General features: G+C 32.2%; 1 protein-coding gene across 2 annotated transcripts; it reads right to left on the reverse strand.

The window, feature by feature from the left end:
• Positions 1 to 4,468: 4,468 nt before the first annotated feature.
• On the reverse strand, positions 4,469 to 12,184 carry LOC141668998 (chromatin assembly factor 1 subunit FAS1). 2 transcript variants are annotated; one of them, XM_074476066.1, is made up of 13 exons: positions 12,038 to 12,184; positions 10,758 to 11,212; positions 10,240 to 10,339; positions 9,582 to 9,729; positions 9,374 to 9,497; positions 8,765 to 9,132; positions 8,331 to 8,648; positions 7,435 to 7,516; positions 6,368 to 6,508; positions 5,654 to 6,067; positions 5,120 to 5,257; positions 4,885 to 4,936; positions 4,469 to 4,793 (listed from the first exon to the last, which is right to left on the reverse strand). In XM_074476066.1, the coding sequence occupies exons 2-13, from the start codon at positions 11,202 to 11,204 to the stop codon at positions 4,648 to 4,650; spliced, it is 2,478 nt and encodes an 825-aa protein (XP_074332167.1). In that variant the 5' UTR covers positions 11,205 to 11,212; positions 12,038 to 12,184; the 3' UTR covers positions 4,469 to 4,647. The 2 variants fall into 2 exon arrangements, with proteins under 2 accessions (XP_074332167.1, XP_074332168.1); XM_074476067.1 differs by lacking the exon at positions 12,038 to 12,184 and adding an exon at positions 11,422 to 11,509.
• Between the last annotated feature and the right edge of the window lie 9,272 nt (positions 12,185 to 21,456).

Raw genomic sequence — 21,456 nt, forward strand, 5'->3', positions numbered from 1 at the left:
ACATTCTTGCATAATTTAGAAGTTGGGGAAGATTGTTGGATATATTTGAGATGTCATGTCTAATATGTGTCATGTTTAGTTTTCAGATCTTAATTAACAGGAAATATCAGTTCTTACTGGAATCAGGACTTACTAGAAGTCATGACTTAAGGATATCAGGTTTTAGATAATATCAGAAGATGGATATCAGAACTTAATTATTGGAGGACTAAGAGTTAAGGAAGGAAGCTGATTTACAGGAAAGAAGATCGAGACTAATACAAGAAGAAGATATGCATGGAAAGAGTTAGAGGACTAGAAGAATTATATAAGATATCTGGTTGATATATTTTAGGAGACAGAATTATATTCCATATCAACTAGAAGTTATCGTGTAACTGTGTGTCTATATAAACACAGACATAGGTTTACTCTATAAGAGTTACGATCATCGAGAAGATCATACAATTGTAACCTAGCAGCTCTCGTGATATTTGTCCATCACTGAGAGAGAACAGTTTCATTGTAACGGAGTTTATTATATCGAATGCATCTGTTTTCTGTTACTTGTGCTTTAAATCGATTTGATTGTATTCTACACTGTATTCAACCCCTTTCTACAGTGTTGTATGACCTAACAAGGTAAACTATCCAAAGTAGACTTAATCAAAGATAACCTCCTAGCTTGGTTCAAACTATCTCTCTTCCAATTGGCTAATTTACTCCTAAACTTCTCCACCAATGGTTTCCAAACAACTTTCTTTCTTTAGCTAACACCAATTTGACTCCCTAAATAAACCAAAGGCCAAGATCCTAATTTGCAACCCAACCTTTCTGCCATAAAATTAAGTTCTAAATTTGGAATGTGAATCATCTACATCCCTAACCAGTAGCTATCACAGATATAGTTTGTACGGGTTTACGGTAAAAAAATTTGTTTTGTATAGTTTTTATTATTAATCTAAACACAATATACTTAAATTAAGTATTATCTTACAATTCAATTACATAAACAAAATATAAAAAATATTTGATTTTGAAGTCGGATTATTTATCTATCTATATTATTATATTAAATACGAAACTTTACGGTTCTTCATTCAGTTATATAATTGTCCTTTCTTAAAAATTTCATATTTTACTCAATTGCCTTTATAAGTAAAATACGTTACCTTTTTATTTTAACCAACTAAAACAACTCTTTCTCTACAAATATTTTAAACAATTCTTTTTAGTTTTTCTTTTTTTTTTAAATGCGAGAAATATATTGAGTCAAATTGGGATAAAACCCATACAATCTTGAGAGAACTAAATCTACAACCCATAAATTAGAATATAACATACGAAACATTAAAAGTTTGGGTTGTACGGTCCTTCCTTCAATTACATAATTGCCCTTCCTTAAAAAAATTCAATATTTTACTCAATTACCCTTACTTAATTAATATATAACTAATTACCTTTATAAGTAAAATACGTTGCCTTTTTTTCACCAACTAAAACGACTCCTCCTCTACAAATCTATACCCTTTTTAAGTAAAACATGTTGTTTTTTTATTTTCTCCAAATAAAATAAATGTTTCTCTAAAAATATTATAAACAATTCTTTTTAATATATACTGATTATTTATTTATTAAATAGACAAAATATTACAAATTTAGTAGTCGGCCGGTATTCGTTGAAATTACATAATTGCACAACTTAATTGATTTATTATTTTAATATAATTATCTTATATAATATTACAAAAGAATAAAAGGCGAAAAAGAGAGTTTTGTCGTGAATTAGATAAGATTCATGTTCACGATTCTGAAATTAATGTTGATAAACCAAATCAATAACGATATTTGAACTAAACATATTTTACCTGGGAATAATTCTCCATAGAAATTGTTATGGATGGGAATTGAACATATATTTTTAGCGAGTTTATTAAATTATTTGTTTTCTAAAACCTAATTATTATAAAATATAGGTATAGGTATTATAATATAATCAAAGATATATATTTTGATATACTTATTCAGACATACTTACAGTTTTAACAAATATAATTAATAAAATATTAATATTAAAATAACAATTATTTAAAACAACGGTACATCGCACGAGTTTAATTTAAATATTAAAAGTTTGATAATCGGTCGGTACTAGCTTAAGTTACTTAACTGTCCTCACTTAATTAATTTATTATTTTGACATAATTATCTTATATAATATTATCGTTAAAAACTATACCCCTAAAACAAAGTTATTTATAACTGGACAAATTAGACGAGTATGAGACGGTATTTAGATAAATATAGACGGTGTTCGGGCTAAAATAAAATAATAAATATTTTCGACGGTGTCAAAATAATTATACTATTGAACCGAGAAAAAAAAATTAAACTAAAAAATAATTTGTTGGTCAATATAATGATATCGAATTAGAAAATAAAATATTACATAATCTTCTAAAAACTATAATTAATATAATCTTAAAATAAAAATAAAAAAATAACAAATATTTAAAATACCCGTGCATTGCACGGATATCAGGGCTTGTAATTTTAATTTGTAAGTATGGAAAACATTTGTTCATGTTAGCATACAGCTCAACATCACAATTGAAAAGTCTTAAAACATAACCTACTTCCATATGAAACCGAGACTCCGCACATTTAAAATATACTAGGGATTTTTGTTCACGATTAAATTAATTTTTTTTAAAACTATGTTATATAATTTTATTTGAATATTTTGTTATTAATATATAATTAATTCAATTTAGAGAGGTGTTGATATTTTGTTTCTGTTTCATTTTGTATCGTTCATTTTTTCAGTCAATAAATATTGTTTACACGGTTTTTTCAGTTTATAAATATTGTTTAAGCGATTTTTTCAGTTAATCAATATTTTTCTCATATATATTTTTCTACATATATCGCTTAAAAAATATGAACTCTAAATCAATTTTTGTCAATTATTCCTTTATCTGTATTTTTATATAAATATTTTAAATATAAAAAATTAGTTCAATATTATTCGGCGTCGCCTTACGGCGACATCTAGCATTTTAAAATTTGGAAAATTAATAAAATGAAAGTACTCAATATAAGTTATTTTAAACAATGTTACATTTCTACATATATTGCTTAAACATGTGAATTCGAAATCATTTTTTGTCGATTATTCTCTCCAACTGTAATTTTTTTATCGTAGTTAACCCGCAGACGCTACCATTCGGGTGCGCACTGGGTAAATCTTACGGGCTGACGTAATAACCTGCAAATCACGTGAACCAATGTAAACCGCATTTAAGCGACAGTTTCTGACTTAGGAAGCATAATATAACTTAAATATAAAAAATTAGTGCAATATTACTTGGCGTCGCCTCGCAATTTTAAATTTTAAAAATTAAAAGATATAATACTCATATAAGTTATTTTAATACTGTTCAATTGAAAACCGCAATGTTTTACCTAAATACATATACAAAACATAAAAATTAGTGCATTAAAATAAAGGTCAATATTCTGCTAAAGGAAACTTTTTATCCAAATGTATTTTAATATTATTGCGACGCCTCGTAGTTTAAACATTATACAATTAATTTTTTTTTATCAACACAAATCCATATCAATGCTCTATAATTTACAAAATTACATAACATTATATTAGCATTTTATTTGAGGTATAGCCCACTCTTGAATATATAAAATATATGAATTATAATATAAGTATGTTGTTTTTTAACTTACCACATTGTCAAAATAAAAGAAATTGAAGAAATTGAAGTAGAATTCATGTTAGTAATATTATATTTTTTAAATATTAAATAAATTAAAAAATTATGATTGTGATTTTCCAAAAGATATAATTTATCATTAGACTTATTCTTTATAAAAAACTCTATACCAATGGTGATTACATAAATAAAGCATAAAAATTACACTCCTATCATTAATCTATTTTAAATATTATTATATTATCCATGCGCAATGATAATTCATTAAAAATTTAATATTTTCTTTTTTATCACTAATTTACTCGTATAATTATACATATTTTCTTAAAAGGTAAACACACCACTTTTGAAACTTAAAACTGTAATGGATATATCGAAAAAGATGAAATAAAATTATAACTTATATATCAACAAAATTCTTCTTTATTTTGACGATGCTTATTTTAAAATTATAACTTCCATACAACTGAACATCACAATTGAAAAGTCTTAAAACATAACCTACTTCGATATGAAACCGAGACTCCGCACATTTAAAATACATTAATATTTCCTACACTTGTCGGTGTTTTTTAGTTGTGTAGTCCCAGTCATTGTTGGTGATTTTCACAAAAAAACCTTACGACAGCCATGAAAACTGCACCAAAGATATTGCTTTTCAGGCACAAGAACTTGGAGGATTTTGAGTGTAAAACCAAAATTAGCGTATTCACATGTTACATGCCAAGAAGTTTGGCAAACATTCATACTCTTTCAGGTATGCAAAACAAGTCCCATTTAAATTACTTAAAAAAAAAATCCCGTTTAAATTCAACTTCAGACGTCAATATGAATACATGTAACAGCGCTTTTACGCAATGTACGAAAATAGACATACGACTGACCGAAAACAAATCTATATTATTTTGTAGCACCTAACAGATGGATAATGATGATTTTATGTGTCAATTCTGATGGAATTGGTAAGCTGATCATTTGGAAGAGCGGAGGAGGCCTCAATGGGGTTCTCAGTTTTGACTTCAGGAGGTAGGCACCTTTTGGAGAAAAAAGACGCTATGTTCTTTGTCTTCGTTTTGCTATTCCCTGAAAATTTAGGGAGGAAAACCAACTTATTCTCGATGTATAACTTGAATTTTGGGACATCTACAATTTATGGGTTGACATGGAAGCGTACCTGGGGTTGGGGAAGGCGACATCCCAAGCTTGTTGAGAATATCTTTTTTGACCTAAATCATATGGGAACTGCCATTAGTAGCCTGAAGTTTTGAGCCATATGTCGATACAAACTTAAGCAACCACAATTAGAGTCTTTACACTCGAATTAAACCTAAAGAAGAACTAGACCGGACTCGGTCTTCTTCAATTAAATTACTTTACCAAAAAAAGGGAGCATGATCAAGCTGAACTACCTGCCAGCGATTGTCTGTGTAATGACATATCTCACGTACTTTGGTCCTTAATAGGGATTTTGAGATATCAGGAAACTTTTGATGCAAAGAATTCACCACTTTGTTGATACCGTGAGAGTTGGATTGAATGATAGGGACCTGAAATAATACAAAATTAGCCATAAGGTATAGTATGCTACTAGAGTCTGACCAAGATAAAAAAATCCCAATTGTCTCCGGACTCCGGTACACAATACATACATGTCCATGCAAAAATGCATATACAAAGGTCAGAAATAAAACACTATTGAAGAACTTTTTACCCTAAAACTAACATAGGAAGAGTCTATTGCACTATGGGAATCTATATTGTAAACAGTCAAGTTTAATTATCCCCTGATCTACTACGTTCATTATATCCACAAAATTGCACATTAAAGTACAAACATCCTTGGAGTACCTTGCATAATAAGGCTGTATACTGCTAGTTGTCCAGGTAATATTAATTCTAATTCAATCATCATTGGAGCCAACTTAATTTAGTTCAAAACTTACCATCTCCAACAAATCTGAGTCTAGTATAGCTGTTATATTAGCCCCTGGTGTGGTTTTCCCCTTGTTACTTGATGGGCTAGCTTCTAGATTCTCATCTTGAACATCTTCATTGAGTGATATCTCCACAGAAGGATAACCGGGGAGAGCACGCATACCCAAGGCAAGCAGACATGTTTGCTCAAGTTCGGATGTACCTTTAGAAGCTTCACTCAGTACTGGTATGACCTTTTCGTGCATTAAATTTGATATAATCAAGGGACGGCTTTTCCGAAGAGCATTTTCAGTCAAATTATGAAGATACTTTTGCTGACGGAAAAACACAGTGAGTTCCTCACTGTCCACCTGTTTACAACTAGACAAATTGTTGGCTGCCTCAACTGAATCTTCATCACTTTCCATTTTGTCTTGTACTCCCTGGGTGCCACAATCAGATACAGGAAATGAAATGCATATCAACCTCAAATTACTTTTGTATCAAATAATTATACCAACACCATAACAAAAAGTGACTTCTTTAGATAATATCACGTTGAACTCTATGAAACATGTAAAATCTTGTAAGTTTAGACTATAATCCATCATGACAAGACTCTCATTTCACCGCTTAATCATTAATGCAAATTCACAACTGCCATAACTCCCAACTCCAAATGTTATATTTAATGACACTGGAATTTCCTAAAAACTTTTCAAAGTTCACAAAAGTGAAAATACCTCATTCTCTGAAAGATATCCATCAGGAACAAAGAAGCCATCTTCACTATCATCTTCCTCTTCGGCTTTAGAAGGTCCATCTTCCAGGATTTCCTCCTCATCGTCTTTATCACAATCTGACAAACTTTCACCAGGTTCCTCCTATTTAACACAGGATTAATTTAGAACTTATGGAAAACATCATTAAGATTAAAAGGTAGCTAACACACTTAAAGCTCCATACCTGTCATAGGCCAAACTTATCCAAATAGATTAATATGCCAAGTGATGGTCAAAGCTACATTTAGATTCTAATAGGATCATATCTGCGATGCATCATTATGGCTGTGGTTTAAATGATATGCTGATTTTGTGGATTTCTCATACACTATCCTTGAAAATAAAAACTTGCAAAATATCATTACAGCTTTAAATTTAAAATGTTTGGTTTAATAACTAAACCTTCCTCACCTCCAACTGTTGGTGCTTTTACACTTTAATCTCAGTCAGTTATTACGTAGGGGGTGTTTGGTTCATGGTTCATGAGCCCGGTTAACGGGAATCAGAATCTTAAACCCATGTAATAGTGTTTGGATGAACAATTTAGTTGTTTGGAATGGGAACCCCATTCCCTCTGAGTCGGTAATCAAACCTGCCATACCCCTTTGGATACCATTACATTCCCATCATGCACCAAAACACCTCCATAGCTACTCCTGTGATATTATGCTCACTCATACAATGACATGATGATCTAGAATGCAAAACTACAAAGTGCACAGACCAGTTTCAACAATCACTTCTAATATTATCATGAGTTGCAGACATGGGTTTAATAAAAACTATACACTTACCAAATTAGTGTAAATAAAATCTTTGGTTTTTTATATTGCTGATATTTAACTAACTGAATATAGTACACATATATGAATCTCTCAGGTTACTGTATGCTTTAAACAGTTCAAACACCAGAGAAAATTAATTATGCAAATAGATGTGAGTAAGATGGAGGGTAAGTGGCACTTTTCTAAAGGATCATAGTATTAAGATTTGTTCCTGAGCTCTGCTCTGCATCAAATTGTACATACCTCTTCCCACTCTTCATCACTGTCAATCTCATAGTCCAAGTCTGGATCCTTTACCAAAGGACGGCGAGGTTTAATAAGTTTACTGAAAAAAATAAGAACACGCTATTAAGAACATATTGCTGGCCTAAACATTCAATGCATAATCTTATAGTAGATAGCTTTCAAATTAAGGAGCACAAAGTAGAGTTTAGAACAGAAAGTCCAAAACTTTTCATTCACTTGACAATGCATAGCATTATGGCAACTGTTTCTAAAATATACCTTTTCTTTATATTCTTTGAGAGAAATTAATTTGTATAACAACAAATGAATTTCATATAGCATAATCGTATTGCGATGAATATCGGTAAATCATCAGCATGCAATAAGATTTTAGTGCCTTACAGAAAACAATTCACAGTGCAAATTGTTATCTTTCAATATTGTTAAATTCTAAGCAGTTTCGTTGGTATAGAATTAAGAATTAGGCAATATACATATTGTGGATTCCATGACACAGCACTCACTCAGGCACAAGTCTTCTTGAGGCAATGAGGTTTAGACACAAGATACGCTCATTCACAGGTCTTTCAAGCGTCTTTCTGGCATAGAAATACACACAACACACAATGCAGGAATACACAAGCAAGTTCAACAGTTTGCCTTAATCAATTGAAAAGGTTGCAACTCAAATATACAAATAGGTAAAAAGATAATAAGTGACAGGGTTTCACAGTTTCAGGTTCTAGTTCAACTTATACAACCAAGACATGTTTAAAGATTTATATCAGGACTAAATAAACAGATATTATAAAGATATCAAGACTTTCTGCATAAATCACTCAAGTAAAGCATAACATTAATACAGTTTACATATATTCTGGAAGTAGCAAACTGATTCAACAATATGAACACACCTTTCCTTGGGCCAAGTGCCATAAAATGCAGGCCTAGGGCTCTTATCAAATTGCAACAACTGCTTCATCCGCCTGCAGTTCGGGTTCTTAGAAATTGCATCATCAATATTTGTATGACAATCCTTGTAATTGCTATTAGTTTCACCCAAACCATCAGCTAGCTTTTCTGTGACCAGTTCCTCGTCGCCATTTTCTTCTGTACCTGTTAGCTTGAGTTCTTTGATTAGTTCTGTCTTGGGTGTCCGGCGAATTCCCCAGTGCTGTTTTCTGTCAGTTCTAATAGAATGACCTGAGCAGCGCCAAGAATTTAAGTGTAACCTGTTGCACATACAAGAATAGTAACTGTTATCAGACACCAGGATAAGAAACATTGTTCTACTTGTAACTTTAATAGTTACAGCCAGAATCAAAATACAAAAGATGAGAAGGCTTACTTCCATAAATTTTCAGCCTCAGTTGCATCACATTGTGAGAGAACCGAGTCCATGGACAGAGTGACTGATTCCAGAACCTGTGTAGCTTTGTTACAAGGTAAATCGACATTTTTTATTTCTGCTGGAGATGGCACCTTCTGAGAGGGTGGACTATTTTTTGACTTTTTAAGGAAGCGTTCCATAAGTGTTGCTTGCTTCTGAAGAGCAAGTTGCTTCTTCAGTTCAGCTTCTTCCTTCTCACGTCGTCGTTGGTCCCTCTCTGCTTCCTCTTGCTGCTTTTTTAGTTGTTTCCTTAGTTCAGATTCTTCCTTCTCACGACGTTTGTCCTCTTTTTCTGCCTCATCTTGTAACCTTTTAAGCTCCTTTTCCTGCCATTTATATCAGAAAGTATGAAGGAAATGCAAACCAGTTGAAAATCATAGATATTACTAAATTTAAAAGTAGAGTCATCCCCTGAAAGATAATACAGCATATGACATCATAATACCCTTGGAAAAGGCATACAGAAATCTAAACAACGAAGATGTTTTATTCCCAAAAAGAAATCCACATATCAAATACCTGCTGCAAGAAAAAAAAACAAATTCACAGCTGGAAATGGTAACTTACGCTTTGCAACTTTTCCTTCTGAAGTTCAAGCTCATATCGTTTCTTCTGCTTCTCAGCCTCGCGCTTGTTTTTTTCCATTTGTTTGATTAACAAATTCTGCTCTCGTTTCCCACCTTTCTCAGCCCTACAAAAATAATAGAATTTCAGTTCAGACACAATACAAGTGAATGAACAACATGTAAATGACAGGATTATTATAGATGCATACATGTCAGCTCCAATTTTCTCTACCATGCTTCCGATCAACAAACGGATATCTGTCTCGCCTAAAACTTTTCCAAGCCTTTCTGAAGCTTTTGTCAACTCTTGTTTGCAAGTCTGATCATTATCTGCCTTCTCAAGAGCACTAATCATTGCTGAAATGAAGCAAACCATAACACAGGGAGTGAACAACATTATTAAATGTTTCAATAAAACAGTGTATACTGATTCACATCTTTCACAATAAATAGGAAAGACAGGCTTAGTTAATCATTTGAGAAAAAAAGAATTAACCTGCAACAAAGAAGTCCGTAAGAATCAATTAGCCTATGTAATGAGACATAAATGTAAATTTGTCCCACCCAAGTAAAAGGATACTACTACCAAATTTTATGAACCAAGCTCTTACGCTAGGGAACATGCTTTTGGGCCCACACTTGGTGCTACCATGTATCAAAAAGTAACAATTTTTAAAGAGGTAAGATAGCCAAAAATTACACAAACAAATGCATGCACACTGAAACTACTTGGCAACGTTGACATTATCATTTGTTGTTATGCTTTCACAGCATAATTGATTGGAAGTCATTTAGAAAACATACACAGAAATAATACTATTCTGTCTTCAAAATTGAAAACATGGATACAAAGATTGACTATCTAACCTGAAACAGCCGTAATCCTCTCATGTATCTTCTTTCGACATGTCCGCCAAATCTTCAATGCCCCTCGCAGTGACTTTGGAATCAACTTTATATCTCGTGTCTGGGGAGAAAACATGAATGCATTGTTAAGTTGGAGAAACAACTAAATACTTGGAAACAAACAGGAACATTGTGTAAAACCAGCATTAAAATGGAAAATTTTCTAATAGGGATAGTACATTTTCTTCATCATTAATAGTAAATTTAGCGAGGTAAGTTTATACAACAGTAAACAAAATCCTATACTCCACATGTATGCAATAAAAACATATCAAATACAAAATGTAGCTTATACAGTTTAGTACCAAAAGTGAACATCGTCTACAGACAAACTCAAAATAACCATAGTTACTAAAGCCATTGAAACAATCGAATTTCATACCATACACAGAAAACAATGAAACTGACAATTATAGTGTAACTACTATCTCATACACAAATTAAACAAATCAAATTCAACAAAAGGTCCAAAATTTCACCTCCCAACACCAAAGGCAAGCCTCGGAATCATCCTCCAACACATCCGCATTCACATTCGCCAATCCGTAAAACGATCTTTGACCAATAAGAAGCACAGAACTCCTCACCGAAGCAACACTAACACCACTCTCTTTCTCCTTCACTTTCTCGTAAATCTCATCCACAAGCTTCGAAAGCGGAAACCTACTCTCCTCCAACAAACAAGCAATCAACGAATTACCGCAAACACCTAAATCCACACTATCTCTCTTCCTCTCCTCCAAAATCTCCCCAAAATACTTAAACAAACTACTCATCTCCTCACGTAACGCAACAATTCTCGCATCACGGTCTTCCTTACTCAAACACTCAATCACCGAAACTCGCTTCCGCTTCAAACACTTCTTCGTGCTGTTCGTCTCCGGTGTACTCACCGCATCCACATCAATTACCATTGGTTCTCCCATTTCACACACTAATTACCACACACAAAAGTCAATTAGCATCCAAAATGTCCTAAATAACATAAACTTATATCAAAAACATAAATCAAAACCCTATAAATCAATAAACACAATAAAATCACATTACACACATATATCAAAATCGAAACTGAAAACTAAACCGAAACCGCAGAAATCAAGTAATTTCAAACACTACAAGCAGATTATAATGAATAATTACCTAGTCAATCTTCAGATTCGCGTGTGTGTATCGGTGCGTGTATATATGAATCTGTGTGTAAATGTGTGTGTGTTAATTTAATAAAAAGATGCCCAAATTTGTTTCCCGCCATTTGAAAAGCTTTGGCTCGGCTCCAAAAATTTCTATATTCGCGCCATTATTAAAAAAAATACTTTTAGTTCTTTTTTTAGTTTGGGCCTCGTGAGTGAACGGCCCATTATTTTGATGGATAATTTAAATGGGCTTACCCTGGTTTTTTACACTATTTTGTTACATCCACTGCGGTGAAGTGATTAATTACTGACGGTTAAAAACAGGAAACCCCACTTGATCCCCTTTATAAACTCACTGAGTCACTCTCCTCTAATGGGAGCTTAGTACAATAGTTAACGCGATCAAACCTAACCGCTTACATCCAACAAAGTCGCACATATCAAATTATGATACCAAGAGTTTATATGAATTATGAACATATAACACAAACAAACGAAACATACTCAGTATATACCGATTAAAATATAGGCTCGGCAGGCTACGACACAATAATTGTAAATGAATTTACACAAAAGTTAAGATGAAATTACAAAATTTAAGGGTTCAAGAGATGAAAACTTACCAAAATAGCCCAAGTTTTGATATGCCTAAAGGAGAAGTTGCACTAAACACATGGAGAAAAAATTACATATAGCATTTATTAATGATAGGTTTTGGAAAGTTGGAGAAATGAAAACTTTGGTGAACAGAAGAGGTAGTGTAATCGGTTCAAGAGTAGTAGTTTGACACGTGGATTTTTTCTTTAATATTTTTAAACCTTTTATATATATGACTTTATTTAAGCTTTGCCATGTTAATTGTATGTCCTTGCCTATTGCATATTGTTTTTTTATGATAGAGAACCCGTACCCGCTTTTCTTCGGGTGCGAACTGAATAAATCTCACGGACTCACGAAATAACTTACAAATAATGTGCACCAAAATAAAACATACTTAAACGCACGAGACATAATCATAAATTCTACTCTCATGAGATTCGAACATGTGATTAAGGGAATAATTATTCCCGCTTTAACCAACTGGGCAACCCTTGCGGGCTTGCTTATTGTTCTCCGACAATTAATTTTAATAAATATTATCTACAACAAACTATTAAAATTTTAATATACAATTAATTGATTTGTTGTATTTTTGTGTTAACAACATATATATTTATGATGTTATAGCAATATTATTATTGGAAAAAAAAATTCACATACGTGCATTACATTTTTATATAAATATACTTTCGTCTTTAAAAGAATTAGCCATATATGTAATAACCGTATATGTAATAACCAGGTATTTTTTTATAAATATGCTCCCAAGTTTATACCTTTTTCATTCATAATAATTTAATATATATAAATTACAAGACGCGGTCAACAAGTATAATATCTTCTTATAATGAAAAAGATCATGTCATTATAATATTATAATTTATCTTTAACTATCTCCGCATATTTTTTTCATTATAATATATAATTATATCTCTTAACATCCAACTCAAACTCACGATACTTAAATCGAGAGTTTGCCGAAAATAAAGAAAAATAGAATCATCTGCTTCAATCAGTCATTTGAATCAGTTTTCTCATTCTGAATCATCTGCTTCCATTTTCATCATTATGTCTTTGTCGTCATGTTTGTCATTGATGTCACCATATTTATCTCTTTTGCGATTTTTCTTATATTCCTCCTCTCTTTTTTTGTCGGTAGTTTGCATCAATTTCTTATAAAACTTCATTATCATCGCCATTGGTCGTCATTTTACCATTATTGCAATAGTTTTTTTTGTTAGCTAAATAATCACCTTAAGGTAATATCAATTCGTCTAATTGCAATAAAATTTAAGGTCAAATTTGATAACTATTGCAACTATTTTAAATCAATTGCAATAGTTTATAGCCGATGAAATTATAAATGGCAACATATTTAGACATAATTGTAAGTCATGGGATATTATTGAAATAGTGCAAGCCAGGCATTATGCCACAAATCCAAGCATCAACGTCATTTCATAACCATTACCAGTAATTTAAAGACAACATTATGGTTGTCCCAATAGCATCATACAAAATATTGATAATATAATTCTAAGACAAAACGACAAAAAGTAATCTAGCTATTTGTACAAATTTTGAACTACAAAATTAAACATAAATAAATATTTAGTTCATGATGCAGAAACTTCAAGTGGACCACAGACGACAAGTACAACAACACACCAATAAGTTCTTAAAGATTTAGTGAACATGGACATTACATATAAAGTGTTTCTTCTTTTCAACCGTATCATTGGCTTTTCTGCAACTTTTTTTGAGATCAAAGAAAGTTTGTTTTCCTCAAGTTGTCTCTGTAATTAAAAACATGAAGATATGTATGAAGTGCAACACAGAAGGGGTGAATGTGTTTTCTAATTTTCTTGATTTAACTATTAGTGTTTGTGGATTGTGGAATTAAACAACCAGATGAGTCTGTAGTGATAATGGACTAAATGTAAACACACAAGCAATTTTTCAAGAACTTACTTGATTTGTATTAAATCAAATTTGTCTTGCTACAAATATGTGTTCTTGAAAATAAGAACTTAGCTACTTCTCTTGAAAGAATTACAAGATTTTCTAGATATGTTTGTTACTACTTAACAAATGACCCGTGACATGTTTTATAGAGCAACATGCACGGTTTACAGAACTTGCACTAAGATAGACTAACACATTTTTTAAAACTCTCTTGTCTATTTCCATTTATAGTGCAGCATATCTGTGTAGAATCTACTAGGTCTGTGACCCTTCTTTGTCCAGTTCAACTTGGCCCTTGATCTTGTATTCTTCAAACTGCATTTGTAGATTTTCCAATTCAGTGATAGAAATATTTGTTGAATAATAATCTTGGATCCTCAAGTTGTCTGTATTTTGAATTTTAAAGTTATTTGTCGAGATCTCTTTTGTTGTATAGAGATGCCACATATATCGATAAGTAAAATGACTTATCGATATCTCAGGTTCTCTACATAATTTTTTGACTTGTCGAGGTTTTCAGTTTTCTATAAGTTTTTTGACTTGTCGATATCTCCAATTCTATACATAAGCTTTTTACTTGTCGATATCTCTAGTTATCCACATAAACTTTTGACTTGTCGACATCTCCAGTTCTCTACATGAGCGTTTGACATGTCGATATCTTCAATTCTCTACATAGGCTTTTGACTTGTAGACATCTCCAGTTCTCTACATGATCTTTTGATTTGTCGATATCTTCAGTTCTCTACATAGGCTTTTGACTTGTCGATATCTTCAGTTCTCTACATATAGATTTACTTGTCGATATCTCTTGGGACTTCTTTGCAAGCCATTTTAGACTTCTCAACATACTTTTCTATATTTCTTGATCTTTAACTTGTCGATATCTGACCCAGAACATTTTTCCTAGACCAAAATTACTCAACTCCAAACTTCTACACTTCTCTCTGAGGCATGATCATGATTGATCTTCTTCCAGAATTTATTCCTCAACTTGATGGGTGTTCATAAAAAAATCTTTCAGTCTAATCTACTTAGCATCTTTATAGAATTAAGAAATACAATTATAGAATACAATCGGATTATCATACAACTTATCCTTAGGGTTGTCAAGGTGACTTAGTCTTGTTATGTACAGACATTTCTTGCACAACATATTAACATAAGCAGTTTTTAATAGCTTTTTCCGCAGCAACAGAAACTCATCGTGAAGAAATATGAGAAGGTTAAATTGTGATGTTGATGATCGCATGCATGAATCCTCTCAAGATTTTCTTTAGAAATATGTTAACGATGTTGTTGAGTACAATCTGTTTTCTTAATCATGAATTGTACTAACTCTGGACTTCTCTTTCCCCCGACTTTGAATGACAAAATTAAAATTAATTTTAACCTAAACTATAATTAATGTTTACAATAGTTTATTTCTAGTATTACTTGTATTGTATATCATAATTTTTATTATATAACTTAGCATTGACACATTTTAATATTGATTATTAGTTATACTAAAAATACATAACTTCGATTTTATGAACACCATATATTATGTGCTTGGTTATGACCTTTATCCTATGTGATCCTTTCAAGCTAATGAAAGGATCAAGGTTAATCTATGGTGAATAATATAAATACAATTACAATTACATGTCTTCATTCTTCTTGTCTCGATTGCTGCTTCTCCTCTTGGATCATTCCTTCTAAAGTACATTACATAAAAATAACCTATACTAATGTACTTACATAAGAAAACTCGAGTTACATTTGAGGTAATATAGTTACAAGAATTTTGAAAACGAAATGCAAGTCATATTTATAAAACCAAAACCATAAATTTTAATCTAAAAGTCTTAAGGCCATAACGAGCACCATGCTCAAGTAAACAAATAAAGTACTTTGAGGAAAAAAAAAGCGGGGGTTCGGGGGCGGCAGCCCCGGGAGGGGGTTCGGGGGTGGCGGCCCCCGGGCGGGGTCCGGGGGCGGCCGGCTGGGGTCCGGAAGCATGTATCATATACATACTGAACATACCTTGTTTCACAGATCATGTCAACACACCATATGTCCAACAGATTAGATCACTATCTATAAACCAGACATCATGCATAACATACAAATCGCATACTGATCAGTCATGGCAAATTTATTACGTGCTCATATCATTATATGCATAAACATCACGTGAATATCCAGAAAGCTCTACATAATTAGCTCGATCATAAATTAACATAACAACATGCATATTAAATCTCACATATAAATCGTATCACATGCATACATGGCAGATCTGATTCATGCTTAATATATTGAAAAACTATAAAACACGTAACCAATTTATCCCATTATACACATAGCTCTGATGTCATTGTTAGGTATTCGAGCATAAAAATACAACGAAAAAATAAAATTTTCGAATCCCTGCCGCAGGATCTATGTATAATGAACGAATAATTATGGAGAATAGATGTTTTACCTTAAGAAGCTTTACGTTAGTGGAAAGATGGAGGTCTTGAATGATCACCACGTAGTCCGTCGCTGGAACAATCTACGCCTTGAAGGTATCCACACGAATGATCGCCCGAAGGATGGGTGTGTACTAGCACGTTCTTGAGGCCGCCTTCTTGCTCTCTCTATCTCTCTTCAAGCTGCTAGGGTTTATATTTTATCAAATAAAACGTGTAACCCTAATTCTATTAGAAAGAGATATTATATAGGCAAGAGTTAATGGGCCTCCAATCCTAAACTGAATTTTAGAGTTATTATTATTATTAAATTCGAAATTCTAATTATTGTATTATTAAGTCTCACTTAATCATCCAATAACTTAATTTCAGATTTAATATTAAATTCGAATTTCCTATTTATTTAATTAATTAAGTCACACTTAATTAATAACAAATAATTCGAATTACTTACACTTAATTTAAATCTGAATTTAAATTAAATAATCCTCCAATCATTCTTTGTGCGACCCTTTAGGTTATTATTACATTGGCAACAATTTTATATCTAATTTAAAATCATAAACAATGAGCTGCATCTAGTAATACATCATTGTTAACCAAGTAATAATAATTAAATCGCTGATCAATTAAACCTTTCGTGAATAATATACAATGTAATATAATCCCTTTAGCCTTATATTATAGATCAAACTCGAGGCATGCATTGTGTCATCCTCTGTTAACGTTCAATCCTTTTGTCCTTGATCAATGAGTAAACTATTAAACAAATCAGTATTTGAGCACGTCCATGCATTTTCTAGTCTTACTCAATCAAGAGGCCAATAATATCACTCCTTTAATAAAGGAGGGCTAAATCCCTTCTAGATCATTCATATTTCTCATACAATTCATAATGTACCCAATGTCTACTTTTATTATTACTCGGTCAAGGATAACTTTCAATAGTATCAAAGTATATTAATTTTCGTATAGAAATATAATGATTTCAGGTCAAAGGACCAATACATCATTATCACTGTGAGATTAACTTATGACACTATAAACATGTAGTATCTCACAACGGGTCAATCCAGCACCATGTATTTAATACACGTGCATGTGTTTTGACTTTAATATCACCATACCTATGATCAATGAGATGTGATCATCAGCCAACAAACACACTAGTCTTAATATATTTATTATCGTCCCTTAACAATAATACTTGACTAGGGACCTTTAGGAATATCAATACTATTCTCATAATCTCATTTCTAAGTCACGTACTTAGAGATATAGATTTACATATCATATTCCAAGGACATTTATTAATCTAACATCTTATCGTATAAAATAAAGATATAATAAATTACTAAAGAATAATCCATATAATCATAATTAATAATACAAATGTTTCATAATATAAACATAATAGTGTTGTCTCTAGGGCACAAACACTAACAATACCATCCATTCATACCACAAAATTTGAATCAAAACAAGGTCACAAGCAACAAGTTATCAAATCCCAAATCTCATCAACTAATCAAGTAGTTTAAAACTAATTTCTTTCTTAAAAATCCAAGCCTTTAGGCCCTAATCAAACAAACAACATGTGACTCTTAAATTAACATGCAAAGTCAACTTTTATCTTTAAAGCTTATCTTCACTCAATTCTTAACAAGAAAACCCTTTAAACTCTTTTTCTTTTACATAAAATCGAACCAAAATCCAATCATCAACATGCAAGTCCAAAAAATATCTATTAACTAGCAATGATCAATATGCAAGCCCAAAAGTTAAATATTAACTAACAATGATCAACATGCAAGTTCAAGAATCAAGCATAAACTTAAGTTCAAGCCACAACTCATCCATTCAAATCATTTTACAGAAAAACCGAACCAAAAATTAGATTTTTAAACCAAAACCCTTTGTAAAACTCGAATCAAAATCAAACCCTCCTTTTTACTAGCAAAATTCGAACCAACATCAAAACAAAACCATAGAAAAAGCACATAATTTTAGTGCACTATACTCTATTAAGATCACACTAAGAAATTATGTTTTCTTAGATATAACTCAGAGATGTTGATGCAAAAACCTTCTTAAACACTTACATGAAAAGAGTATATAGATAGAGGATTGAAAATGATGAAGATCAATGGCAATATCTTTGAATTCTAAATAAAATTTGATGTTGCATGTAGGTGAGAGAGAGAGAAAGAGAATTCGGGAGAGAGATGGAGAAAAGAAAAGAGAAAGAAAGAGGATCCAAGAGGAAGAAGAGAGTGGGGAGGAAGGAAGGAAGAGTGGGTGTATTTATAAGTGAGAGGAGGGGAAAATGGTCTTTTGCCAACTAATTCTAGAAACTTATTTTCTTTTATTAAAAAACTCAAAAAAACGAATTTCGATAATACATAACTCCTTTAAAAAAGGTGAAAATGATATGAAAAATAATTTTAGAATATAGATCTTGAAATTAGCTTTCTAGACATATTTTTTTTAAATAATTTTTGAGCGTACGGTTTATTTTATATGAATTTTTTAAGGTTACGCTCAAAAAAGAAATATAACCCGATAAAATCATTTTAAAATAAACTGATCACGAAATAATTTCATCTATCATTTTTAGAAAGTCTCCAGGACTATTTCGAAGATAATAAAGCAAATTTCACGCCTTGTCCATACTCAGATAATTTTATAAAAATATATAAAGGTTCAGTAAACCTTATTTAAATCAAATAAATCCCTTAAAATCAATTAAAATTTTCCAGATCACATAATCATGCACATCAACAGGCAATAATATAAACTCAAAAATCACGACTCATTTTGAAATATTCTCAAGCATAAAAATTCCCTCTTTTTATTAATATTCACTTTTCGCGTAACGGGTCGCGTCCTGACTGATGGCCCGACGCTGAGCGTTTTCAACTACGCTTCATAATCATACTCTCTATACTAGCTAACACGTCAAACGGAAATATAATATTCATTTAAACATTTCTATTTAACACATAATTTATATTTATATGCTTAAACACCTTAATCCCTTTTTAAGACGGGTTTTGTTTCAACTCGACGGCCCGATAGCACAGCTTAGCCTTTTAGCTGACTCGTCAAACTGGAATGAGTTACTTTACGTTCCTAGTTACTATTATACAACGATAAAAAATAATCCACATAATCATTTAACCTTTTATTCCCATAAATTCACAATTACGACACAAAATTACACTTTATTGATGCATTTTTCATCTTTGAACTCCATTATCTAGTATGGCCTCAAATGCACTCTATCTCCAGTGGGTTAATATTCTTGGGAGTGCATTGGATTTCTTCTGTTGTTCATTATCTCCTCAATTTTGTTTAATACCATTTTCTGGGCAACAATGTTGAATCCAAAATTCTTCTTATTGAGGAGAAAATCTTCACCAAAATAGAATAGCCTTCATTGAGAATTTTGTGAAGTGGCCAAGTCATCTCTTTTCCACCCTTGTACCTGAAGACTAATCTTTATGGAAGATGTTTATAAGCATCAATAGATCTAACTTCTTTTATCTCATCCAGATAAAGATTTATGTCTGAGAATTCTTTGATGTCACAAATGAAGAGCTTATCTCCCTTATTAACAGTTGGTTTGGGTTTGGCCAATGATTTGGATTGAAGTCTGATAAGCTTGACCTTCCTGATTACTCTTTTCTTTGTATTCTTTGGCTTTGATAAGATTGGAATGTTTAGATCAGGGAGTGGCAGGCTTTCCCAATCTATGAGTTCATCTTTGGGAATTATGGTTTCACCATGGAAATTCATGTCAGGATAAACCTTGAAATCAGCTTGTTCCATTGTGGGCATGGCTGTTTGACTTGAGGTATATATTGGGTTGGCATATATTCATCCTTATCTTCAACAAAATCCAGCATCCTCTTTGGTTTGAGCTTGTATCTCATTTTCTTAATCTGCTTTGGTTCTGCTTGCTTTTCTTCAATATGAGTCTCAGCTGTCACAGTGGGTACTACAAGATCCGTGGTTGCAGGCTTCTTAGCTTGGTTCTTGGCATCTAAAGCAGCTTTCTTTTGTTGTTGTTTGAGCCTCACTTTTTCTTCTTTCTTAGCCTCTGCAAACTGTGGATGTCCAGCCACCACACAGATTAATTTATCATTCCTGTAGATTTTAGTAATTCTTTTCTTTAGCACTGAATCTCTGGGATCTTTGAAGAAAACAATAGACCTTCTAAGCAGCTTCTTTTCATCGGGTTGGGAGTTTCATAGGTCAGGTCCAATGGATTTTGATCTGAGTTCTTTGGATAATTTCTCTTTGGCTGAAAAATCACATTGGCATTTGGAGATTTGATTGTTAAGAATTGACCCATTTCCATGTTCTCTAAGCTCATGTCATTGGTTGAAATTGGTCTCAATTGAGAGAAATGAGAAAAGGCTTTGTCTTATTTCTCAATTGGACCAAATTTCTTCTTGATGTTCTTATCAAGCTTCTCCCATTTTTCATTCAGCTGCTGCTATGTTGATTAAAATAATGATGTCAAGCATTGGTGGCTTTGTGAAGGCAATTTCCGGAACTATTACCTTGCTGACATTTATGTTGAGCACTTCATCCCCCTTACTAGCCGATGCTCCTTGGATAACTTGGATGATAAAGTCTTTCTCCCCTTTTTGTTAGCATCAAGTTGAGTAGAGTTTGAGGTTTGTGCAACCACCAACTGTTGTAGCAGACTTGTTTGAGTTTCCTAATTTTTGAGTATCTTGGCCATGGATTTCTCTACATCTGTCAGTCTTGAATCCATGGCCTCAACCTTCCTGTCCAAACCAGTTTCCTTTCTTAGCTTTTGAGCTATTTCTGTCATCATGGTATGAGGGAGCCTAACATCTAACCTTGTTACAAAGTCTTGTTTTACTTTAGAAATTTCTTGCTTTAAAGCATCCACATATGGACTTTGTTTGAGAGCCTGTATCTTGTGTAGTTGAAGAGATTCCAAGTGAGCTTTAAGTAAACTTTTGGTGATGGCACTTGTGGAT

Source organism: Apium graveolens, chromosome 1, assembly GCF_009905375.1.
Source record: "Apium graveolens cultivar Ventura chromosome 1, ASM990537v1, whole genome shotgun sequence".
In the NCBI taxonomy this organism is placed as follows: Eukaryota; Viridiplantae; Streptophyta; class Magnoliopsida; order Apiales; family Apiaceae; genus Apium; species Apium graveolens.

What these genes read in the sequence shown, in the direction of transcription:
- LOC141668998 (XM_074476066.1), bottom strand. Translation starts at nt 11,204, where the DNA reads ATGGGAGAACCAATGGTAATTGATGTGGATGCGGTGAGTACACCGGAG. An exon ending in AGAAGGAAAAGTTGCAAAGC is followed by an intron (nt 9,133 to 9,373) that starts GTAAGTTACCAT and finishes TATAAATGGCAG; the next exon opens with GAAAAGGAGCTTAAAAGGTT. An exon ending in ACACAGACAATCGCTGGCAG is followed by an intron (nt 4,937 to 5,119) that starts GTAGTTCAGCTT and finishes CATATGATTTAG; the next exon opens with GTCAAAAAAGATATTCTCAA.